The 27,225-nt window shown below is 36.8% G+C and overlaps 3 protein-coding genes across 5 annotated transcripts in view; 1 reads left to right on the top strand and 2 right to left on the bottom strand.

Annotated features, from left to right (window-relative positions):
- The window catches only part of LOC107226066 (glutamate receptor ionotropic, delta-2), a 40,561-nt gene extending 39,046 nt beyond the window's left edge, over nt 1-1,515 (bottom strand). The window contains exon 1 of one of the 2 annotated variants that reach the window (XM_046741362.1): nt 1,429-1,515. The gene's annotated coding sequence lies outside the window, so the exon portion shown is untranslated. Of the gene's footprint in view, nt 1-622; nt 643-1,428 lie in introns of those variants that run through there. The other variant, XM_046741368.1, reaches the window with a different exon arrangement.
- LOC107226064 (putative inorganic phosphate cotransporter) overlaps nt 1-22,106 on the top strand; it is a 40,422-nt gene extending 18,316 nt beyond the window's left edge. The window contains exons 1-8 of one of the 2 annotated variants that reach the window (XM_015666746.2): nt 7,418-8,086; nt 14,632-14,810; nt 15,060-15,302; nt 16,339-16,426; nt 16,697-16,923; nt 17,026-17,175; nt 17,295-17,669; nt 18,032-22,106. In XM_015666746.2, the coding sequence (XP_015522232.1) occupies nt 7,975-8,086; nt 14,632-14,810; nt 15,060-15,302; nt 16,339-16,426; nt 16,697-16,923; nt 17,026-17,175; nt 17,295-17,669; nt 18,032-18,217 (1,560 nt within the window). In that variant the 5' untranslated portion in view covers nt 7,418-7,974 and the 3' untranslated portion in view covers nt 18,218-22,106. Of the gene's footprint in view, nt 1-7,417; nt 8,087-14,631; nt 14,811-15,059; nt 15,303-16,338; nt 16,427-16,696; nt 16,924-17,025; nt 17,176-17,294; nt 17,670-18,031 lie in introns of those variants that run through there. The other variant, XM_015666747.2, reaches the window with a different exon arrangement.
- Nucleotides 22,107-22,401: 295 nt separating this feature from the next.
- On the bottom strand, nt 22,402-23,853 carry LOC107226063. Its single transcript, XM_015666745.2, has 3 exons — nt 23,598-23,853; nt 23,087-23,276; nt 22,402-22,971 (listed from the first exon to the last, which is right to left on the bottom strand). Exons 1-3 carry the CDS (start codon nt 23,829-23,831, stop codon nt 22,814-22,816), a joined length of 582 nt encoding a protein of 193 aa, XP_015522231.2. The 5' UTR covers nt 23,832-23,853; the 3' UTR covers nt 22,402-22,813.
- Between the last annotated feature and the right edge of the window lie 3,372 nt (nt 23,854-27,225).

Raw genomic sequence — 27,225 nt, 5'->3', positions numbered from 1 at the left:
TATCACCGTGCACGTCGGCAGATATAATAACATACCTGCTTATGAAAATTTGCCAAAATAATCTACAGCTCTAAATATATCTCATATTGAATCAATTTTCTCACGTAGATGTATGGAGAATTTTATAATACATACGTGGCATGTATGTACGAAATACGTTTCAAGAAATTGACGGAAATTAATTTGGTATAATTTTTTTTTTCTTTAGTATAAAACATTTGAAAATTGATGCAGATGTTTCTTTGTTACTTTCATACGCTATAACTCATTGATTTATATCGTAAACGTCGTTACTTCGTGTCCTGTAATTAATAGCAGACAATAGAATTGAAAATTAACAACTTACGGTCAACGGTAATACCAAAATTGGATATACTTAATATCACGACACAAACTCCAGTTTATAAGAAACACGGCAAAAATTTTCTATTCTTGTGACTGTATTTTTCAATCAATAATAAATTATGAGCTTATACATTGACGACTGTTTTAACATGCCTTCGGAGTTTCACATGATCTGAATTGAATGAATAAAAATTTGCAAAAAATTCTAGCATAAATGGCGACCATTGATCGATACAAAGATCGTCGCAAATTATATCTAAATAAATGTGTCTGATACCTAGCTATTCATAACCGCCCGTCAGCTGATCGAATACTGACTCTGGTAAATTTAAATTTAGCAATTGTTAGGTACGCGAGCCTTAGTTGCGTGAAAAAATATTTTTAATTCATTTTCCTTTTTTTTTTTTTTTCACCATTCACTCGAGTCCGAAACTTTTGCAAATCGTCCTAGTTTCGCGTAGGTGCGAACAAAACTGAGAGGCGTGAATGACGCGTGAAACGAAAAAAGAAAAGGAATAAAAATATTAACGACTGTTAAAGAACATTTCCACGATTCATATGTATCGTGTCACGTGCGTTGTAACTGTAAGCGCATTTTCATACACGTGTTTTCTCGGTGACGCTCGTCGACTGATAATGATGATCGTTATGATGATGATGATGATCGCTCGGTTACACCCGCAGTGGTTAGTGGAAATTTTTGGCAGACACTGTATGATCTGAAAATAGCTACCGCTTCTCTCTGCGACGTATGCATATCTGGCCAGTACATTTATTTCAGTCGGTTACAGAGAGCCGTTGAACAGGTATAACAACAAATGTTACGCATTAGGATTTTCGCAGATATATGTCGAGTCATAACCAGACGGACAATTTTAAAGACAATGCTACATACTCGACGTGACGTACGTCATTCGGAAACCAGAGATCACGGATTTTTGTGTCGAATAGGTACGATCGGGTAGGAAAACGGCAGAAAAAAAAGGAGAAATTACTTTCATTAAATGCTGACAATTATTTACATACCTCCCCCCCGATTTTATCGTTTCTTCGGAATGAATTGGTATTTAAATGAATACTTACCATTTCGTAGAGTACACTTGCGGCTGTTTTCTGTTTGATGGATGGTAACTTTGTTGTAATTAAAAAGCTTGGTATGCGTATTAACAGCTGCACATGAGCAATCATGTTTACTTGTAAAACCGTATCGATGAATCTGTATGAAAAGAGCTGTTTTTTCCTTGACTAAACTGTAGGTAAATATACGATGCATAGTTTGAAATTACGCAATTTTAATCCTTACGCATAGCGTAGAAGCGATAAGAAGAAGGAAAATCGATTTCACGATCGTCTTCAAAAGAAATTCGAGTAACTGTCCAACGCGGTCAGTATCAGTCGGTAGGGAAGGAGTACTGCATAGATATTTTGCTTATACGTATTTACGGTATAACGGAAGACAATATCGAAGTTGCATAATTCGTCTGCGATGTGTATGCTATTGTAAAGGTTGAGTAATACTATTACTATACGTATATACAAGGGACCGACAATTCTTTGGAAAATTACCAAATTTTCAAGAAGCGCAAGAGCAGGCGATTTTTTTCATGTGACAAAACAATCGCGGCAATGATGTATTGTCAGCAAAATTGCTAAGGGGATATAAAGTATACGTTTGTAGATAGCGAGTTTTGCGCTTTAATTACCAGCTCGCCGATTTCACGAGTTTTTGATTTACATCCCCGATGAGTCACGCGTTCGGATATCGCCGCGACTATTTGGCTACGCAGTGATATATTATAAAAATTAGAACATTTTAGTATGTAATAAATAAAACCATTAATTGATTTGATTAATTTCAAAAACTAAAGGTCGAGAACAGAGAAGATCTACTTGTTTCGACGACCGTGTCTTTGTAATCCTTCTTCATCAAATTTCTTACTTACAATTGTCGTGCAGATGACTGTTGGAAAATTTTTATCGAATCATTCGATAATTACCACTCTTATTATAATACGATGTATTCGACGGATCGTTAACAACAATGAGGCAACATTTCCACGTATGCATGGTTCACGGTGCTTCGGTATCGTGCTTGTTATATGCCATGAATAGAATTCACTGCAAGATGAATGACGCAATGAAATGGAATATGCGACAATTATAATCCACACAACTTCAACACCAATACCCGCGTGCACGACAGTCTGAAGGTGTTAAGTAGTATATTTATTGCGCAATGGATTTCATTCGATGGTATCTTATCGAGTCTTCTGTAAGCTCTTTCTCTCTCTCTCTCTCTCTCTCTCTCTCTCTCTCTTTGTCTTCTAATATCAGTCAAAAACAGGATATTGAGATTAGTTGATCCCGACTGTTTAACTTTAACGGCTAATCTCATACCTGCAGTGAGATTTGGAGTTTTTACTTCTGTTTCATGATATTAAAAAAAAAAAAAAAAAAATGGCAACTTCTCGAAAGTTGTGAAATACTCCTTTTTGGCATCGTGTAGTAAAAAGAAACATGTATATGTAGTCTGCTATTTGAATGGCATGATGTTATGTGCAGTTATAGGTATGTACACGAGTGCTCCCATCTCTGCAGGTAATTTATGTACGTATTTAAATTTTTTTCTTCCCCCTCCGAATCTTTCACTTCGAATTCGAGTTGTATAAATAGTTTTAAAAACTTTGCCCACGTGGCAAAATCGAGCATATAATATTATAATTTAAGCACTTTCTCTTTATTACATATGTATTAAAAAATATTCCTGTGCAGAAAGAAACCTTTTACGTTTATGTCAAATGTTAGCTTGTCGTTGATATCGTATAAACGAAGAATGTCATAAATATAATGAAAAATATGAGTTATCGAGGGAAATGAGAATGAGGTAAAGCCGACTTTGCGAAGACCTTGTAAATTTTTCAAAATAAACTCAACTAGAAGCGAGGTCTCAGTCTGGCCTACATTTACAACGAAACGACGTGACACGCAACGGGCAAAGTTATTTGAAAGAAAAATGTATCCAAGTTTGCCTGCATCAGCGGACATGTCGACTCGATACTTTTGCAACGACGTTCGTTAACCCCGCCATATTCGAAAAATCTATTGCGCAACATTGTTTAAGGCGTGTTGCAAGAACTCAACGTATATCACATACGTTCACGCGCGATGTCTGAAGTCTGATGTTCGTACATGTATTACATAGATGCGAACTAGTTTTGCTCATCGTCAGTGTCCGCTAACTCAAGCGATCAACGGAATTGATAATTGCGGTGTACGTTCCATGCACGTGAACCTCGAGCCAGAAAAGATGATTTGGTTTGCTCGCACGGTGTTCTTATTGGCATATCGTTCGTTATATACACGCAAAATCTGCTATGGATTGATAATTGCGTAATGCGATTATGACTGGATAGGTATGTACGTGTACCTACAAGGATGTACGGATAACTGATACACGTGTGAAAAAAAAAGAAATAAAGAGATTTAACCAACTTCTTCACGTGCGCATGTCGAATTTGTCGATTTAACAAGTTGCGTATGATATACTTCCAGTTTAGCTTGCTAGTTTGTACACCTTGTAAGCGGTCTATAAGTCTATCCAAGCCTGTGAAAATACATGTAAATTCGTAATACTCCAAATCCATGTAACAAAATATTCCTCCAGGTATATATATATATATACATACACATATATGTGCGTGTATATGTGTCAGTTTAGATTTCTTTTTAACTTGCAAAATGTTACAAGAACACACTGGAATTATTGCGAGATGAATAAAAATTTTACATCGGAATGATTTACCCTGTTTCAATGTCCCGTTTTCCCAATGACGCTGAAAGTACGAAAATCTGCGAAAATGTGGAATGGAAATTAGGTGGTCGAAACCTCCCGCTCGTTTTACGTGACACGATTGAGATGCACTTAGGCCTCTGCATGACCGACCGTGCTACGCGCCTCGTACTCCTTTTATTGGTTAACAAGATCGGGTCACGGCCTGGGCAATCTTGGACATGCAAACAGTATAGATGTAGGAGTCGGAGCTAGGAGGGTCTTATTAGCTTGTCAATGGGTCATTTTAATTCATCTTCGCATCCACCAAGGAGCACAGAATTCCTACCAATCTATTGAAAGTATATATCTATGTGTTATACGATCAGTACTGAAGGGGGTCTTCTTTTTATAGCCCCTTATTGCAACTAGAGCAATTGCTGCAACGGCGCTAGTTGTCATTGGGATAATTTGATAATCGTGATGAATTGCGTAAAACGGGTACCTGGGGCGACGTTTATGAAGATTTTACAAATTGTTCACCTTGGATATGTTTTTTTTTTTTCTCGATCTTCGTGTATGCGTGTATACGCGTGTGGAGGGAGGCATCAGATTTTGAAATTTTCGTTTTAACAATCTTCAATTACTTCAATGAAATATTATTCTTTTCCGCGCGGTTTGATTTGCAGTAAGTGATATTTGCAAAAAAAACGGATGTTCAACTATACTATTATACTCGTTGCGATTGTCGATCTCGGTTTGATTATAATAATAAAAAATACCAAAAGAATACTTATAAGAAACAATGGGGGCCAATTGAGAAAATTACACGTTATTACAACAGCAGCCTTCAGCGGCGGCAGTGACTCTTCGATTAGGTACACCATTTCACACACGCGGCTTGTACTTAGCGCGAACTTTTCGCGGGGAAAAAAAATGGAAGAAACTATACGTAGGTACGTGCCAAGTACGCATGCGCGCATACGCCTATTTTCTCCGCTTCGATGGTTCTTTCGCACGTTCGTCATGCTGATGACGACGATGACGACGATGAACGGTTTTACATAATCGTCACGATACCATGTCCGTGGCTTTCAGCCTTTTTACCACTGATCTGCAGGCAAATCCTTATAACTATAAGCACGGATAATCAGTGAGCGATCAATCCACTCGGGTCTCGGTTATTTATTACACCTGTGTCGCCTGATCGAAAATCATTGACCTTGACAACGAATAAATTATCATGCTACCGACAGAGATCAACTCATGTTACTCGTACATATATACTTATAAGTTCGATTGCCGCTTCTTTTTTTCCGTCATTCCGTTTGCCACTTGCAGAGATATTGTAATATATAGCAGAGCGATTTCTTTCCGAGCCGCCAACCTTGACCGATGCTCGATTAAGTCGATTAAGCCGAATCATGTTATACCGGATCACCGAGAGATTTGCGCGGTTTTCGAATGATTATCGATTACACCTTTTACGGAAAACCGGTAATCTCTTCATCTTACACGATACATATCTTGCCAGACTAAATCTTCGATTCTCGTTTTCTCGAACGTTGACCATATAATTTGTGCACCGTGGCGGTATTTCGATCGTATGTAACGGCCAATGTTTAAAATTCGTGCATGCGAGTGCCATCGAGTTGCTACTATATTGCCATTCTCTTCGTATAATCCGAACCGTCCACGTCCGGAGAATTGTGCAGTATATCTATATTATATCTATATATCGTATAATACACGTGCTCCTTTCGCCGAGTCACACGAAAATCACGTGACGCTACAGCAGAGTTTGTCCGGTATTAATTAAACCCGCCACGTGCTTATACTGCGCCAGTTGTAAAAAAAAATATCGCGCAACAGATATTCGAACACGTTTGAATTAGCGGTTAATTGTTGTTGTGAACGTTTTCTGAGTACATCTGCGAGTGTGTGAGTTTATACCTTTTCAAATCAAGATATGCCCTCAGGGCGTTGGGCGAATGTTATAACCATAATTTAACGGGTAGCGTATAACGTAATTCCCCGACGCTTGATCCTCAACGTGCAATGATGGAAATTAATTAAAATCCTACGGCGGCGTTTTCCTTTCATTTGATTGGAAAGTCATGAAATTTTATTCATTTTATTAGCGTAACGAATAAAAGAGAAAAAATGATGTGTACTCCCGCATTTCGTGAACGATCGGATAGATAGTTTTTATCTGAAAGCTGATACGATGTATACATTTTTTTAAATTTTATAGAGATAAAACAGCACTTATGATACATGCACATAACATTTAACGACGTCATATAGTTTTATTGCACACCATAGTGTGTGAGCATGTAATGAGTTCGTTGCTGTGGAGAATGGAAATGGAAAAAAAAAACAAAAAACTGTGTTAGAGGAGACAAACAATTTAATATTATGTACCCTTATTTAATAATGCACGCAATTTACAATCGCTGGAAAGGCTTGCAACGCTTAAGAGAATGACGAATGTATTCTCAATGATTTACGGCGTGTAAATATTTGATCTATAACCGTGCGACGACGTCTCATATCCCCAAATCCCCGCCGTGACGCGACTACTCCTCTGTCAGAGTACACGTCCGGCGTTTTATCATTATCAGTATCAATTTCTCTGATATGCTAGTATGTACGTAATATCGTGCAATTATTCGCGTTTCGCAATAAAGTATGTATATACATAATCTTGTAAGAAGAAAATAAATGGTCAATGTTTAATCGTCTGTATCAGTTTGAACGAGAGGTAATAAGCGTGAAAAAGTTTCCACCCGCATAGTCATCTATCAATTCGTGTGATTCATGACACAAGCGAGAATGCATCGCGCTAAAAATATGTATTACACACATGTAAGTGAAAAGGTCCGATTAGAGCCAGGAAAAAAAAATTTCATCGTCACGAAATGATGCAAGTTAGTCTACCAACTACGTACTCTGGTAGCGTGTCTAGCTTCATACTCGAGGGGCGTGTCATGCGTGTGATAGCTACACTTGTGTGCATGCGCACGTATGATTTTCACATACATGCGAGATGCCGACGATCGATGCGAGACCTAGTCGCGAGATGGTAATTTCGTAGAAATCAGCTGTCGTATAAAAAAGGGGAGCGGCAGTGCCCCACCTCCAAAATTTTCTATAATCAGCACGGCGTAATGTATATCTGTCGAATGCTCCCCCCTTTTCCGTGATTCTAGCGAATCCCCCCCCCCCCCCGCCCCTCCGTCGACCCGCGGACGACAAACTTTTGCCGTGAGCACATTTATAAAGAGCGCGGTCTCGTCTGGGGGTAAACGGCGATCAAAGTTAAAGCGGCAATAGTGCGAGTTAGTCGAAGAGTATAAGACGGGAGTTGGACCGAGGTTCACACGACGCTATTAGACCGGGTTCTCGCTATCGATTATCGTGCCATCAAATCTCGCCGACAGGTGTCGCCCGATGCTGTGAGAACTGCAAGTCGATCCGAACTGAGTTATATATTAACGATATTCGTCGCGACCGCAGGGCAGAGCAACATCTTCGCTGATGTATCCTTGCACTCCGGACAGAAATTCGCTATCAAGAAGATACAACACGTAGTATTGAAGAGGTTCGGAAGGATTGGTCGTTCGATTTTTCTTTCGTTTATCCACCTCGCGGCGAGACTCGCAACCTAGTTTAAAAAAGCTCGCGCCGTTTCACCGTCTAGTCTGTTACGCGTTTCGTGACCGTTCGGGTAAAAAAAAATTCAGTGCAAGCTCAGAAGCCGGCGGTGACTGGTATCCGTTACAGCTCCGTGTGTTTATAGTCAGGGAGTGTACACCTGCTGCGTGACTTCCTTCGACAAACGTATTGTTTGGGGTGCCATGAGTAGTGCGACAGCCAACGGCGGGAACAGAGACCGAAATGGCCACGTGCTGGTTTGGGAACAGCCGGGTCTTGATGAGCCGGACAACAGACCTCCGCAAAAGCAAGCAGGTAGGAAACACTCGGGATTCGCCCGTTAAACCCGTGTTTCTGTTTTTCTTTTTTTTTTTTTGCTTTTTTTTTGCTTTTCTCCGTCGCCACACGACGCAACAATGTCTGTGTCCCGTTTCATTATAAAAACGATATTGTTTTCTGCTCTCGATGTTCACGTGTCGTATACGCCGTCGCGGCGATTCATCTTGCATTAGGAAGATACGCAAAAGCCGGCTGCGTGCATGGTCAAGGGTTTAACTGCATCTTATCGCATACCAATCCATTCTTAAATGAACAACCAATGAAACGAGTTTATCTACTGGAATCCGATACCTTTTATATATATGTATATATCCACGCTCAATAATCCGTACGAACTTGGTGGCCGACTAACCAAGACACGTGGTTCGAGCTATCGCGAACTTGATCTCTCTTCGAGCGACGGGCATCGGCGCTCATGGTACACATAATGGCTCATTCGTCGCGCGAAAAATTCTTGCGGAATTAGAATTTGATAACCTGTTTGAACGACGCCGCCGAGTCGGCCGCGGCTCCCTCAGCCACCCTTATTGAAAGCCAGGCCCTTTCCCGGAATTATACCTAAACTGTCGGTTGTCACAAAGCGATTAAAGCCAGGTACGCGCGAAGACAACCGGCAAAGTACATGATCGGTTTTGTAACGGGTTGGCAACAATATTACGTATATACTGCAGTCGGTCGTCATTCCGTTTCTCGGGACTCAAGGTGCTATTTCCACAGCGCACCGGCACGCCACGTGCTATCCGGGTGGCGGTCAACCCGATCTTTGACGGAGACACCCGACGCTCTCCGAGTCCCGTTGCGTAGGTTGTTTCTCATTTAGCGAAGTCTGACGTGAATCATCGTTAAACACTACGAATTTTTTCTTTTTTCATTATTCCTATACATGGCACAATTTTAAAAAATCGATGAAGCAAATGACTAATTGTAAAATTGAAACGATTTAAATGTTACAACTTTCTAACCGTACCAAGCCCCCCTCCCTTCTTTCCAGTTCTCATTGATTCCTCAGCCTTGGATCACTCTGGACATAATCACGTGTCGATCGATTTGAATCTTGAATTTTTAAAGACAGGGCAGCGCACGTGAGTGAGTCGATCTGTCTCGTGCTGATATGACAAACGGCGAACTTTGTATTGCGTTGCGCTTCGTTGTTGCAAAGTGGTGTAATTACCTACGTATCATTTGGAAATGAAATTCAATATAGGTGTATGGAAAGACAGAGAAAGAGAGAGAAAAGAGCCAATCATTATCGCACGTGCGAAGGCTACAGACTTCGCGTGTATTTACATGATTCATGTTTTTTTTTTTTTTTTTTTTTACCGAAATGGCTTCAAGCCTACACCATATCCTGTATTATAGTTTAGCGTCACGTTTCCACGCGTTTTTTCAACGTTTACCTCATTATTCATCTCCCCTTTCGACGAATCTGTCGTGCGGAAATTTCCTGCTTTGTTAATTATTTCCGGTTCATTGCAGTAATTGCTGTTTGGACGGAAATTTTTTGCTTGAACGGGTAATTATTTTTGAAGGGATACGTTTAAAAATCCTCGTTTCTAGATTTGCACTGAAACGGGAGAACGAAATGAAATTAATAAAACTTGAGGAGAGTCTACAGGTGATACACACGCCTTCAAATCGTCGTCGACGAGACCGTCTAAATTAGCGGCATGTTGTAGGTGTATTTCAACGAGGTCTCGTTCTATTTCTGTAATTTTTCTTTTTATTTATTTTTACATTTCCGAAAATTTCGTCAGAATTGCACGTATGTAAAAATTCTGAGGAATTTCGTGGCATTAACGGAGCGAAAATTCACAGATTTATATGCTCACTTACCCGATTTGAATTTTTACACATGAACGCACCTTCGGTAACTTTGATTTATTTTTCAATTTCAATGAAACACATTATGCGGTATTGATTCATCGCATCTGCCTGACCATACCCATATCTCATATTCGTTTGGAAAATTTACTATTCAGAGTTTCAATATTCACGGTGTCGCAATGTTTCTTTTCGTCTTCTTTGATAATGCCTTCTTTCGTTTTATACACATGCATGTGAAGCAAGATGGTGCCTGATCGACCAAAAACTTTTAAAAAAAACTTAATTAATAGCCGCAACAAAAATAAGCCAACCGTTGCCGGGGTTTCCTTGACTCAGTTTTTAATAACGAGTATAAGTTATCCGCGAATAAGCGCGCAAGGAGACGATTCTGCTATTAAACGCTCAGGGTTCGATGGGCGGAAATCCAAAAATAAATCATCTGCTACGTTCGATAATGTCTCGATGATTACCCTCGCTGTTGTCACCAACTACGTATTTACGAAATTATTAATGAGGATGAAGTTAGTAACGTTACCGTAACGGTCCATGTTTAAAAAAAAAAATCGTTACATCGCGCCTTTAGAAATGTCTGAAATTTGATAAACCATGATAAATAAAGTATACTGATATTTTCCAAAGCGAGCTCCTAGAAAGTTATTCTAAAATTACGCAATAACGAATTTTTCCATGATATTATTTCCTTACGTTAACGTTACTAACATCAGCCTCATCATTATTATCAATGTTTGCTTCTTCTTATTTTTTTCTCCTTTGGACGTTCAATTATGGTTGTTGTTAATGACCAGAGATGGCGGCAATACATTGCAAACATCATCGTTATCAATTGTAAAACAGTAAAAATACCTTCGATACGGCTCAGCTGCTTTCGGCATTGGCGACTCTGCAACAGTTGCGTAAATGAAATATATATATATATACATACATATAGATATAGTTGTGTACGATTGACGTCAATATAGTGTAATACTGTAGTGTCTACGTTATAACCTTATTGCCGACAAATTTTACTCCTAATTGTTTCACTAACGATAGATGATAATACTTCTCGCATGTGTCCCATTTGTGCAATCTAATCGTACCTCAATTCTGTCCAAATTATCGCCTCGTTTTGTAACCTTAAGACGAAATGTATATTTCCTGCTACAACAGTCTACCTCTGCAGTGTTTTTTTTAAATAAAAAACTGAAAAACGTACAATATTTATTGCTACATCTGCGGCGCGATTTAAAGACAAAATTGTTAATATTTTCTATCTATTATGCGACCATGTACGAATATTGTACACTTTACTCATGGCTATGTATTTGTATCATTTAGTATATATCGGTACATCGGCATATAAGATCCAATATCGACGATTCAATGGCCTCTGGCCAATAAATGTACCGAATGACCTTCGCTTCCGTTAAATGTTCAATTATTCTGGCTATAACGATAGTAGTTGTTAATATTATTATTAATATTGTCGTTGTTATTATTACTGATATTTATTCATTTTATACGTTGAGAACTGTTTCTTCTTAAAACCGAATATATTACCCTAGTTAATGTATAAAACTCGTCTATTTTTATATTTTGTCCTGCCTTCAAGTCTGGGAATAGATTTGACGTTTGAAAAGTTTTTTTTAATTTCCTTTTCTTTCGTTAATTATTCTCATTCATCCCCCGTTCCTCCCCCCTAATTTATTCGACCACGAGACGTTCCATTCTGTTCCTGGTTAGTCACAAGATTCGCCTGCAGCAATTGACAGCCACTGTTACTTGTACCAATGTCATGTTTGGTCGGTTGGCTCGCGGTAATTACTTGTTACATAATCTCGGTTTTTACCCAGCGTTTATACATAGATATACATTATACATATACCATATACCTATGAATACCACGGTATGGTGGATATAACGGTGTTATATGTATTATGTTGTCAAGGCGTGTGGTTAGTTAGAATCATTACACTTTTACAGCTTGATTTACCGAGTGTGTAAAAGAAACAACAACAATAATAATAATAATAATAATAATAATTTATAAATAATGAAGAAAAAAACTAGAAAAAAGGAAATCGAAACAGGACAATTATTTAGTACAAAAGTATTCGAAGAAGACTTATAATATGCATACATTTCTGCGTAACAACTCTATTTCGAACAGATATTTCCTTCATCTTTCACTGCCCTTTTAAATTTGTATTCTATATATGTTTTCGATTTTGGAACAAAAAACAAAAAATGAAAAAATATAAAAATTCTATCGAACTCTCGTTCGCGCATCCTCGGTATACGTATAATTAATTATTATTAAAGCCTGGACTTTGTTCGATTGATTTAATTTGACTTCAACTTTGTACTTCTTGCGACGCTCATCATTGCGTCACGTAGTGTAAGTGACTCGTATATGCAATTTTCTTTGGGTATCAGAGTTAAAAAAAAAAAAAAAAAAATAATAAAAATGAAAACAAGAATCAAAATGATATTGGAAAATGGGACTGACGCATGATTATTGTTGGTACGGAGATTTGCAGCTATATTAGTCGCGCAAAATTATAACGTGCAAAAAAAAAAAAAAAATAACGCATTGTTCTTATTCTGTGTAATTGGGTAATTGTCAGCTTTTTTCCTCGTATTGATTAGTGGTAGTTGCAACAGCCACATCACAGACGTTACAAAGTTACGGGCCGCCTGAAAAGTCTGTCAAAATATAATAAAATATGTTTAATTAACTGGAATGATCGGTTGTTTGTATCTAATGAGTATTATTATCTTTCAGAAGCACTCTGTATTATTATACCGTATTTGAATAATAATGTCAAATAGCAAAGATAAATTATGGATGCATAAGAACAGTTTACAATTGTGAGGTAATTAAGTTCATTGCATATTGTCACCGATAGTGAGAATTTAAACGTTTCGAAATCCGTTTAGAGATTTGTTCAATAATTTAGGCACGAGGTTCATTTTTTTCCCCCGAAATTTATTTCGTAATCAACGTTCGGAAATCGAATATATATGTACGTTATATATATCGGACAGAAAATCGTTTTAGTTTTCATAATTCACAAATTGGCATAAATACATGCTTTATTAAACAATAAATTATAATTTAACTGAATATGAGTATTTTTCCCATTTATCAAAGCTGATTAAAATACTCGTTCGCTGATCATTATTGAAATGAAAAATACTCCACATTATTTTTTAACTGGGAAACAACTTGAAAAGAATTTTAGTTTCTGTAATATTACACTATACGTTTTACTTCATTAGGTTTACCGAATTTCAGACGATTCTAAAGTTGCCAAATGTGCAAACGCCTTGTTACTGTTATTAATAACATTATCGAACTTCACCTCACGATGCGAAAGGATGATATTTTTATCCTCATACTGGCATTAAGACATTGCAATCTTCTTTACCGTACATCAATATGCGTTCGATCCGAGTGAACTGAGTAGACGAATCGTAAATTATGAATTCCGGGACGATTTTAACGCACGCAAATATATTTATACACATTGCGTATTGGTGTAAGGTACAAGGTATTCAGCTCTACATGCAAACGTGTGCGTGAATTTTCCAAAAATACAATAATTCTTACGTGCATGTTTGTGCAACCGTTGCCAAATACCTCGCAAGGCCAGCGTTGTGCAAATTACAACTTTTTTTTCATACTCATAATTTTTTTGATATCAATCGATGCCTTCGTATTATAGTTTTTTTTGTGTTTTAGTGTTTATTTTTTTCTTTTTTTTTTTCTTTCAACTAAACGAATATCCTTTAATTTTACGTTGAAAAGAAATTGAAACACTTATCGTAAATGTGATAAATTGTTTCCATATTCTTTATCAACTATGTTTGTAAGAACATTATTTATCACAATTTAATGTACAACTTATCGCGGAATGCAACAGAGTATTGCAATAATACAATATCGCGTTATTTGCATTAATGATAGATCGAAGAGCGTAAATAACACATAGACACAACTTTCCGTCGTTAATGTATAAACTTCTTATCATTCCTCGTGCAATTCAGATACAATGAACAGGTGGAAAAGTTATTTTTATACCATTTACTGTTTGGCATGCAGGCGTTATTATATCGCATAATTGCAGAGCAACTCCTTGATTCAACAAGCCTGCACAGTGAAAAGATCATGATTAGCATCGATATATTACTTTCCATCTTGTATATTTCAAAATTAGTGGATCTAATATTACTTGCAAGTTTGCTTACAAGTGCATGCACCACTCGACAAAGATGAAAAGTGGTTCAATTTATTTCAGAGGTGTAATAACTAAAACTATTCTTGGCCAAGTTTCCGTTCTTGGTCTCAACCGAAATTGCTGCAGTCCAGATTATAACAGTTGAATAGATATTTGAAAAACCCGAGAAATTTAGGCAAGAAATTTGAAGAGCGTTTAAAAATCTTATTAACAATCAAGTCGGCTATTGTCACCGATTTTCTTTTTGGGGAGAAAGTTTCGTTGAGGGTTGTAATACGATAGATTTTTAGATTTTATCTTCGCAACCACTCACCTAGAACTCTTGAAAAGTTTACGTCTTGTTGGACCTACGATTGTAACGTCATTGAGTTCTATTGTCGAGTCTTACCCGCGGAGTACATCAGATCAGCAGTACAGAATGATTTACTTAATTATGCAATTTCCTTTCTGTTTCAGCTATGGTGGGGTCACGTCACGTAGTGGCGTTCATGCTTTTCTTGGGAATGGCTAATGCATATGTCATGAGAACAAACATGTCTGTGGCCATCGTTGCTATGGTAAATCACACGGCGCTTCCACAGGACAATGATACCGAAACTGACGAGTGTGATGGGACGTACAACAGTTCTTCTTCCGTAAGTCGTACAGTTTTACTGAACTTTTAAGCTACAGAAGCACCAAGTCTTTCGAACAAAATCATATCTTAAACACCTCGATACACAATCCACTACTTTCTATGTGCAGCTAATAAACATGCAATAATGTACTTGTACAATTATTATCGGTTCGTACAAAACGCAAATTCATGATTCAAATATATGTATACATCGTTACATTGGTACAATGGCTGCTTAATTAATTTTTTCATTACTTATTCGTTGCAGACTTCATCCGACGGAGAATTTGTATGGAGTACAAGCTTACAAGGATATATCCTCAGTTCATTCTTCTATGGATACGTACTAACACAAATTCCCTTTGGTATTCTTGCAAAAAGATACGGAGCAAAGTACTTCCTCGGTATCGGTATGCTGATCAACTCTGTCTTTGGCTTGCTGGTACCAGTTGCCGCGCAGCAAAGTTATTGGTTACTGATTCTTGTGCGCTTCATTCAAGGCCTTGGAGAGGTAAGTACACATGGAAAAACTCTTATTGTCTCGATGCAAGTGGAAGGAATGCATGGGTTAAATTTTTTTCTTAACAATTTTTAAAGTCTTGAAAAGTTTTAATTGATATTTTTTTAGTACTGATTCAGGTTATCATTTTCGATTTTATAATTTAACCATATATCAGTGCCCTCACCTTTCTAATTATACCTACTCTAAAACAGTTTCGCAAGGATGTTCGCAATTCTCTGGTCAATTCTTTGCCATGTATCTGACGTGCGGTATGTTATTAACCAACTGCAGAGCCGGATCACGACGTACAGCAGCAATGGTGATCGCATAAATACAGAACATCAAAGTATCGGGGTTTAATATAAATAATTACAAGTGCGAGCCTTGTTCTTTTCATTGAAGAATCTAAAATAATTATTGACAATAACGCACACGTTAGCAAGTTTGCTGATACTTGCTAGTCTTCAGTTTCAGAATAACAATTTCATATCATATAAAGTACAAAACTGTTTAGATAACAATTGCTCGGCTAGCAATAACAATTATTATTATTATTAGTTTTATTTTTATTATGAATTTGTTGAATTACTTGAAATCTTTTGAATTTTCGTCCACCTGCCAACTTTTATTCTCATTCTAATTATTGTTGCATTACGGAGTAGTAAGCCTTGTTAGATATGATTAATAAAGTTGATAAAGCCACTGGCTGTGTGTACTATCACACTACACCAATTAGAATTGGTAAAAGGCTTCCAAGTGATAAAATCAATCAAATGAAACACCTATTCAAACCTCTCAGATGTCCTATTCATCCGTTCATTCGTTCATTCATTCATTCATTCATTCAGTCATTGGGTAAGCTTAGAGCTGCTCACTACTTTGTCAGTTGGGTTCCCGATTACGGAGATTAATGAAGTAATCAAAATTAATTAATTGATTAATACCATTAGCGATAGACTAAAGGATAAATACTTGTTGAGTGTGAACGCATTTTGACACTTCGGGTATATTTCCTCCCCCTAGGAATGGATTATCCCTATTACAGGGTCCTATCGTGCCTTGTACGCACGCATTGCTGGCCAAGTGGATTCCACCTAACGAAAGGAGCAGGATGGGAGCGTTCGTCTATGCCGGTAAGCTCGTTCGGATCATTTTGCACTAATGTACCAGAGGTTCTTCTCAGAGACAGGCTGTGTGTCCCCACAACGGTGTATTTTTTTCTCTTCCCTGTGATCCGGACAGTACCAAACTTGTTTACATCACTTTCATACCTCATTTTCGCTTCTTAGATAATGTTTTATTTATTTTATTAATATTAGAATGATTTAACTATCGCTCATTATCATCCCATCTCTAATTACTTCGTTATGTGAAATAATCTTTATTCTTCTTCAATTAATTAGGCGCTCAGTTTGGAACTGTTGTCTCTATGCCCCTGAGTGGTCTACTTTCTGAATACGGATTTAGCGGAGGATGGCCGTCGATATTCTACGTTTTTGGACTAGTTGGTACCATCTGGAGTATCGCTTTCATTTTCACCGTCTATGAAGATCCTGAGTGTCATCCGAGTATTGCAGAGGATGAAAAGAAGTACATCCTCAGTTCAGTGTGGGGAAGTGCTGGTGTATCTGTTAGTGTCATTGAAAATTACTTATATATTTGTTCACAATTCAATCAATGCATGATAAACATTGCAATTAAATTGTCATACAATATCGTTCTTATTTTACAGTCACCGCCTGTTCCATGGAAATCTATCTTGACGTCGCTGCCATTCTGGGCTATTTTGATAGCTCACATGGGTCAAAATTACGGTTACGAAACACTGATGACTGAATTACCGACTTTCATGAAGCAAATTCTTCATTTCGACATCAAGTCGGTACGTAATATTGTTTTTGGGTTTTCTTGAAATTTTTCAGGAATCGATCCATTGCCAAATCTCTGAAATATATTGATTTTCATCTATCAATTACAAACCATGATGAATTCTTGTTTTAGAATGGTACAGTATCCGCACTCCCATACTTGGCAATGTGGATCTTCTCCATGCTGATCTCGCACGTTGCCGACTGGATGATTTCTAACAATATCTGCTCTCACCAAGTGACGCGTAAAATTTTGAACACGATTGGTCAATTTGGGCCTGCGATTGCTTTAGTAGCCGCCTCCTACACTGGATGCAATCCTACGCTTACTGTTGCAATTTTAACCATCGGTGTAGGACTCAATGGTGGTATATACTCTGGCTTTAAGGTCAACCATCTCGACATATCGCCAAGATTTGCAGGAATCCTCATGTCATTCACCAATTGTCTTGCCAATCTTGCTGGGCTCCTAGCCCCCATGACTGCAGGATACATAATTGAATCGAAGGTAAATTACATTTCTTTCATCATACAATTGTATCTATGTTACATTTAAATCGGAAAAAGTATAGCAAACTTGCTGTGGATACTACCTAATCGCTAACTTTTAACATTTGACAGTAAAATTTCGCATATTTATCCAAAATCTACAGATGACAAAATAAGAATTTCTTAATCGATTTTCAAATACAGAAAACGAGTTGTTCCAATTTTGTTTTCTATTCCACCATTCAAATTGTATCTTGTGATAGGAGTCTACCCATTAATATCGTATTATAACAATGAAAAGTTTTATAACTGTCTTATGAACATTGGTGAGTCAATAATTAGACTGAATTAAAAATCTCTTTGTTAAACTTTTTTTTTCAGCCAACGCAAGCGCAATGGAGGATTGTGTTTGTGATATCTGCAGTTGTGTACATTGCTTGCGGAACGTTCTACCTTCTATTCGCGTCAGGAGTGAGACAACCGTGGGATAATCCCGAGAAAGATAAGCCAAAGAGAGTCAAGAAAGATATCGAAGGAGCACAAGCTTTAAACGAAACTCGGCACTGACCCATTGCTATTGAATTTAACGTCGGTCATAAGAGCCATGCTCTCCTTAAATGAGTTTTTAAATTACCCTGGCTTCAACAATTCATTCCCTCCAGACTGTTACGGAAAATTCGAAGGAATACAAGCGACGATTGTGCATCTAAGTTCAATTTACAGATGGATATATGTTGTTCTAGAACATGTGACGTAACCATGAGTGGAGCTTAGTCTTCCCTGTATTTATAAAGCCAGAAGTGTTTGTGCCGATTATACATCGATTTGGCGCAGTTTGTCCGGTAGGCAACGTATGTATTAATGATTATCGACTTGTGTGTTAAAAGTGATTAGAATGATAAACGTATAATACATATGATGAATGGAAAAAAATTTAAATAGAGAGATAGAGTGAGAGAGAGTGAAAGAGATAGAGAGAGAGAGAGGAAGACAGTGTGACAATGACAGAGAGAGCGTGAGAGAAAGCATGTCTCCTAGGTGGACACATACATGTACGCATACTTTACGAAGCTACATCATGTAGCTTACATACGTATTTTATCGTATAATGGTTTATAAATTGTTCATACACACTTCACCGCGTTATTATACGATTTGTAAATTATATTTCTAAAAGATTATTAGGATTACTATTTGAAGTACTCAGTGCCATAATATTTATTATCTCTATTCAGTTGTATATTTTGCTGTTCGTACGAATAATAATAATTTGCTTCTACAGTAATACTGATTAAAATGACAGTTGATTTCATATCATGGAAATTGTAACGGTTATTGTTATATATTTTTCATCACACAAATATTTCCGATATCTTATCTTATTCTATGAATAAATTTTTTATTCGACTTGAAGTTTTTTTTTTTCTTTTTACTCCATAGAACACGAATTATAATAGTATGTGAAAGAAGTCTTATTACAGAATTTACCAACTTGATTTGTAGTGTCGGGCGACAACTTTTAGAGTGCTCATAATCAGGACGTCACTCAAAACTCTTAATATACCGATGGTATTATACTTGGTTTTAGTATTCGTTCTTCATTCGACCGTGTTTACTAATTCTTAATTATTGCATTGAGCACTTCATTCAAAACGTACAGCACGTATATAACCATAATAATATTGTCAGATTAATGTTTGAGATTGTCAAGAGCATAAAGTTACGAATTAGGTTTATCACAAGAATGTCAATTCTAAAACACGATTCATTTACGTATGATAATACTCTTACAACAGAATGTCATATTCACGAAAATTATTATGATTGGTTCTTCATACTAATTTATTTGATGAAATTATTCTTTTAAATGAATCTTGTTCTAGAAAAACCATCACTGAGATGTGAAAGCCATTTGGCAGAAATATATTTTTCTATTCATATCGAAAGTTAAAGCCTACCACTATTTTTAAATCTTGGCACAAAGCTTACACTTCAGTCTGATGAAAAATTGGCTTGATAAACAGGGTGAAACAAAATGGTTAAAACGTCTTTTGAATTATCATGCAAACCTCGTTTTAGTTATATGACGAAAAAATGTGTACTCTGGTTTGCTTCAATCTAAGATAAATATTTTATTCAGAATTACTGACTATACTAGTTGAGAAATTGTGAAAAAATCATATTCATTTCTATCTGTTGGATATTATACGAGGTACAAGTAGAAATATTTTTTCAGATTTATCCAAGGTAAATTATTATGATTTTTGTATTGTATATGTACATCTAAATTCTGTAATAATTCAATCTCAACAACTATTAGTTAATGTATTTTTCGGCCGTTACATAAAATGTCCAAAAAATCGTACAAGTTTACAGATACCAGTTGTAAAGTATAAGAACGCTTAGAAGTATCCTAACAATTTATTAATTGACATAAATTTTATAGTTAAATATTTTTTGAGTTAAATCTGAAATTTTGGATAAACCAATTTCATCCGACGTCTAGGCACCAGTATTAGGGTAGAACGCCGCATGTTCGCCACTCTTTATTATTTTATTCTTATTGCCAATCACTATAATATCTAAGAGAATCATTTCACAAGGATGGTTCGGTCGATTTATGTTGACGAACTATTGAAAATTATCTAATTTATTTACTCACTTCAAAGCCACCATTAGCTTGTATCGTTCTGTAACTATATTATTAGTTTTGATTCAAACATATTTATTATTTTTCATTCGACGCTTGAATTCAAAATTGATTTTGAACTTGATGAATTTTTATCAAGACGTCGCATATTTAGACCACAAACGAAGCTTGCAAAGAAATAAACATATTTCGAATACCACAGCTTCGTAAAAGTAAAGAATTGGTCCAACGGCGCCAATATTTAAATTTTCCATGCACAATAAGCGACAAAAATTGGTTTATATACATAAATCGATATATTTATACATATAAGTATTGTGGATACTTATGTGTAGGTTTGTGATAAGTTAGGTATTAGGATAACACTACTTTTAACTAGTTATTTATACTTATGAAAGATAATTACCTCTGTTATACTAAAGAGAATTTTTATAGAAAAACAAAAACGATTGATTGATGCATAGAATTTTTTTTTTTCTATTTGTAACGAAAGTTTTTCGACTCGCACCAACTCTGCGACAGATAATCGAGAAAAAATGTGATTATTTTTATACCTACGATTTCAGCATCGACTTATATCGAAAGATGTATGTGACTATACTGTTTCGTACTTGATAGTTAAAGGGTTTGTAAATAAAAATCTTGGGGTGATGAAAGAAGATATTTTATAAATATTTAAATATATTTCATAATTTATGTATGTCCTAGATACAGCAGTGTGTGCCTTGATCAATCACTATTTATCTGAGTTACCCACAATCTACATAGCAAGATTTTCACATACATTATTGCATATATTGCAGATCATGCTACCTGTCAAATATGGCTTTACAGAAACAAACTTCGTTACAATGTAGCAGTACATTCACGTAGATATGTAAATGTAATTTCGCTCACATTTTTACATGTAATTTACCGAATATACAGGAAATATTCAGGAATTGTAACAATATCTAATTTAAAATTATGATGTTAATGATTAACTTTACCACTTTGGCCTTAATGGTACTACGTCCTTCAAACATAATTGAAAACCATGCAGCTGGTAATGCACTTGGAGCAGATTGATTCTTAGCTGTTAAATAATAAATAGAGTCCGGTTAGTTTACTAGTCTTCGCCAAAATACAATATGGCCGTAAATATTAATTATAATTTGACGATGGATACATACAATGAATTTTTTTTTTTCAACTCAGATTTTATACTCAAATACAGTGTTATTTATTCATTACTGGACGCGAGAGCCAGGTGGAAGAGAGTGCCACTTATGTGGGCACCAGGTAAAACTGTTGCGTCAGTCGTACTCGGTGTTTAGCAATAAATAAATAACCGTGTATGTATATCTTTACGAACCGAACAAAAAGTCACTACGCATTTCCAATACTTTTTCTGTTTTTCGCATTTTGATGATTTTGTTTGATTTTTGATGTATGCGGAAATATTCGAATCCACTGAATTCGATTTTCTTGCATAATCTGTTACTGGAATCCGGACCTTCTCACATGAGAATCTTGAGTATAGTTATAACTGCTCAGTGTATCGTTCAGAATCTTGCTACGGGACTTTAAACAAGTGCACTTCTTTTGATAATAATTTATATGTACGTATTGCATACCTTAATAAATAGCTGAAGGCAATGTAAATTTTTTTCAAATCAATCAAAGTGAAGCTTTGAATAAATATGTTGGATTAAAAATCATTACAATTGTAAACATGATACATATGATTTTTAATCCGTTGACATTTGCTAGGAAAACGAACGTGATGACAAAATTACAGTACTAAATAAAATTTCATTTGTTACAGTCAGTTCTACATTTATTTATCCTCAATATCTCTGCAATAATCGCTACAGCCAATATTTGTATCAACTATATAGATAGATACATCAATATACAACAATATAGATACATCCGTTTAATTCTTCATTTCCATGAACCTCTGGGAATTAGTTTATTCTGCAAAAGATAGAAACTCATCTTTTTATTGTAGCTCGGTAATTTTACAAAATTATATGAATTGTGATATTTGTAAAACCATGAATTATACAACATTTCACTCGTTATTGAACATTTTTCGTGTTATGAGTATTTAAAAAAAAAAACGTTAAAATTTATTGATTCCGCGGATTGATAAATATGCAGTTTATGTTGGTCTTATCAAAACTTACGCACAGTTCTCACAAGTAGCAGTTTTTGAGTGACAGCAGATCAAACCTCTCATTTTATTTATATTCAAGTATATTTATTTTATTTTCTTATTTATTCTTTCGTGCGAAATTAATTTTACATTCACATTACCATAGACATTATACTAGATCAATAATTTAAGTATAAATATAAACTCAAAATTATTGGGGAAGCAGTATATTCATTCGATACTAACGGTCGGCACTATGTACTAATGGTTAAATTTATATCGTTAAAAATGGGATACTGTCTATTTATGGCAATAATTATGCTATCACTGTAGACCCAGATTCGTTCTATTTCATTCCTCCTGCTCATTCCGGTCATTCCTCCATATCTTGGGCCTTGTTGGCCTTTAGCCACTCATCAACGCCAGGTGGTTTGTAATTACCGCTTATTGGCTGATTGTTAATACCCTCCTGACGAAGATACTGAGCTATTCTAGCTTCAGGACTGAAAGAGGTCGGTGCAGAATCGTAGGCTAAAGTTTGAGAATACACAGAGTTTTGCAATTAATATTTTACCCCGTAATAATTTCGCCCCCGGAAAGTTTTCCTGTGGCGACTCCATTTTTTAATACTATTAAAAAAACTTACTGGATACGATCAACGCGTGCACCCACAATGAGATTGAGATGAAGAACAGAGACCAACCAATAATTCCCCCTAATTCTCCGTCCGGTGCGTTCATTTCTGCGAATGTCTGACAAAAACTTATTCTGTATAAACTTTTCTTCTCTTCTATAGATAATTTTCGCCAATCACCGCGCTCTTTTTCTCTTAACGCCTTGAACAAAACATAGATATGCACAATAGAGTCCTAAATAAATCAGTGTATTGCCTTATTAGGTCAACTTCACGTACGAAAGATTGCCGATGCAGTTAACGAAATTATAAATTCACGAATCTATCTACGAAAGGTGTGTTATTAAAATAAGAGGGAGAAAAAAAATTATTTTCTAACATACGATTGTTTATGTAACGGTTCGATTCAAAATCTGCGAAAATGGAGTTCATGAATCCGAATACCCATTCGTCGTCAGAGTACGATATTGTATTTAGATTTAGAACAAAATTGTACAGTTTTACCGCAAAGTGAAACAGTTACCAAAACATCGGGAGTTGATTTTTTGAAACGTATTGCAGGAAATGGAAAGTCTGTACGATCAATGTACGAATAATCGCCGTTAAATCCGAATCCAACCACTTCTCGGTTGCCAATTCTAGATTTGTTGTATATTGTGGCTTTCGGTACATGTGCTTGTAAGATTTCACTTCGGCGGGCTAACAGAAGAAAACCATTAGACACAGGATTCAGTAGTCGGCACCTCATTGTCAGCATTGCTTCATCAGGCTCCGTTCTATCTGTGTCAATTGAATTGTCATCATAGGTAAAAATAACGAGTTTCATAAGTAATTTCAAGGGGTTTGGTATTGGCAACACAAGATCTGGAAGAATACTCACAGAAACTGCGGTCTTGTCATAACATAAGGTCGATATCAATTGGAAATTGACAGCGGAATAATAACGTCAAACAACAAAGTGTACTGAAGTTGTTTGAATTTCAAAACAAATAAATAGGGAGGAAGAGACTCTTCACGTAATTCGGATAATCCGGAACATACACATGTATTGAGGTCTGGGGATTGAAAGTGCATTTTGGGTAATTTAAGAAACGGTGATTGTATGGAAAACTTCGTACAGGAAGTTCGGTTTTTATTTTATCATGTTAATGACATACAGCGTGGAGAATACGGTAGAGAGAATAACTATTTTGAATACACACATGCATTCAACAGTCAAATACACCTGCGTATTTTGGTCATGTAACACTTCAGTCGCCGAAATGTATCAACTATACTTATTTGTATCTAAAACAATAAAATCATTATCTGAACCAAACGCAGTGCAAACTTTTGTTCAATCTTTTGATAGTGTACTCGTGACTTGAAGAAGTAAAGAGTAGAAATGAAAGAATGTGAAGTGAACTTCGTGCCGTTGACTGAGGAATATAACGACAGTTCCCCTGATCGGCTTTGGTGTGACAACCGAAAATCGTCGTGCGCTTTCACCCCCTGAGATGTTGCAACGGTAGAGTTGAGAACTTATTGAAGAACATCAGAGAGTTACCGATTTCGACATGATGCTGGCTGCATTCATCTTCCGAGTAACACAGTCTTCGCAATCGTAAGCCCAGGCCGGCGATACAATAAATTAATAAGAATAAATTACTTCCGAAATTTGTAGCAAAACAGTGATTTAATTGAAGTATAGGTACTCGAAAGAAGAATGTATACATAGTTCGGAAAATAATAAGAGATCAGTTGTAATAATGATGCAGACACCAAAAAGTATACATGTACATGCGGTCCATGTACTATATTAATACGTATGATCCATTTACGATTCATACGTGATACATACTGTGAATTTTATAATTTTTCGGGAGACAAACTAGATTATCTACAATAATACGTCTATAATATGAAAATAGATGGATTATTCGTTTCAAAATGTGATTCTATTCGACACGCGCTCGATGTACTCCATAAGATTAATATTCATAATTATTGCGAGGACTTATCGTTTACTCTCTCAATCTTGAATTTTCGTAGGCATAGAATGGAAACGCTGTTTTAGATAAAAACACAGGTTCACGTTTTTAACTGTAACTTTTGATGCGTTGATCGCAGCGTATTGGAACTGTGCCCAATCGATTTCTCTCGCAAAATTACGTCGGACTAGTGCCAGAAAGAATTTATTCCAGCACTTTTCAAAATCGCGAAAATTTTCGCCAAAAATACAAAGGGGTTAACCTTCCTTTTTTTTTGACCGGAAAATCTTCCGTTTCAGAATTGATTTGTATGACCCTTTCCCGACCAATTGGACCCCCAGGAACTCAGAAAACGCAGCGAAAAGAGCGTGGGACCAAGTGGAGAGAAATGGCCAGCGAAAAAGCACCAGCTGAAAAATGTCGAAAACACAGGTTCTCGTTTTTTGGCTGTAACTTTTGATCCGTTGATCGCAGCCTTTCGGGACTGCGCTCAATCGATTTCTCTCGCAAAATCACGTCGGATTGGTGCTACAAAGAATCCATTCCAGCACTTTTCAAAATCGCAAAAATTTTCGCCAAAAATACAAAGGGGTTAACCTTCCTTTTTTTTTGACCGAAAAATCTTTCGTCTCAGAACTGATTTGTATGACCCTTTCCCGACCAATTGGACTCCCAGGAACTCAGAAGACGCAGCGAAAAGAGCGTGGGACCAACAGGAGAGAAATGGCGAGCGAAAAAGCACCAGCTGTAGAATGTCGAAAACACAGGTTCTCGTTTTTTGGCTGTAACTTTTGATCCGTTGATGGCAGCCTTTCGGGACTGCGCTCAATCGATTTCTCTCGCAAAATTACGTCGGATTGGTGCTACAAAGAATCTATTCCAACACTTTTCAAAACCGCAAAAATTTTCGCCAAAAATACAAAGGGGTTAACCTTCCTTTTTTTTTTGACCGAAAAATCTTTCGTCTCAGAACTGATTTGTATGACCCTTTCCCGACCAATTGGACCCCCAGGAACTCAGAAGACGCAGCGAAAAGAGCGTGGGACCAACAGGAGAGAAATGGCGAGCGAAAAAGCACCAGCTGTAGAATGTCGAAAACACAGGTTCTCGTTTTTTGGCTGTAACTTTTGATCCGTTGATCGCAGCCTTTCGGGACTGCGCTCAATCGATTTCTCTCGCAAAATTACGTCGGATTGGTGCTACAAAGAATCTATTCAAACACTTTTCAAAATCGCAAAAATTTTCGCCAAAAATACAAAGGGGTTAACCTTCCTTTTTTTTTGACCTAAAAATCTTCCGTCTCAGAATTGATTCGGATGACCCTTTCCCGACAAATTGGACCCCCAGGAACTCAGAAAACGCAGCGAAAAGAGCGTGGGACCAACAGGAGAGAAATGGCGAGCGAAAAAGCACCAGCTGTAGAATGTCGAAAACACAGGTTCTTGTTTTTTGGCTGTAACTTTTGATCCGTTGATCGCAGCCTATTGGGACTGCGGCCAATCGATTACTCCCGCAAAATGACGTCGGACTAGTGCCAGAAAGAATTTATTCCAGCACTTTCCAAAATCGCGAAAATTTTCGCCAAAAATACAAAGGGGTTAACCTTCCTCTTTTTTTGACCGAAAAATCTTCCGTCTCAGAATTGATTTGCATGTCCCTTTCCCGACCAATTGGACTCCCAGGAACTCAGAAGACGCAGCGAAAAGAGCGTGGGACCAACAGGAGAGAAATGGCGAGCGAAAAAGCACCTGCTGAAAAATGTCGAAAACGCCGAGTCTCGTTTTTTGCCTGTAACTTATAATGCGTTGATCGCAGCGTATTGGGACTGCGCCTAATCGATTTCTCTCGCAAAATTACGTCGACATAGTGCATGCAGGAATCTATTCAGTCAACGGCTGACCATCGAAGGGCCTGGCTGCTTGAGTCTGGAATCGGCAGGAGAGATGAGGTGTGTATTTCTTGTATGAAACGTGAAAACTAAAAGCATTATACATCATATCATATCATCATACATCATACATCGTACATCATACATCATACAACATCATACCTAGTATTACAGTTCGAAACCAAAGTTTGAATTTTCGGATGTTCGGAAAGTGACGTCACCAATCTAAAATCGGCTAGCCGAGTTCCTCAGTCTGGTAACAACCGCGCAGTAGAGCGGACGGTTGAGAGTCG

This window comes from Neodiprion lecontei, chromosome 5 (assembly GCF_021901455.1).
Source record: "Neodiprion lecontei isolate iyNeoLeco1 chromosome 5, iyNeoLeco1.1, whole genome shotgun sequence".
Lineage (NCBI taxonomy): Eukaryota > Metazoa > Arthropoda > Insecta > Hymenoptera > Diprionidae > Neodiprion > Neodiprion lecontei.
This window is presented reverse-complemented; position numbering and strand designations above follow the sequence as displayed.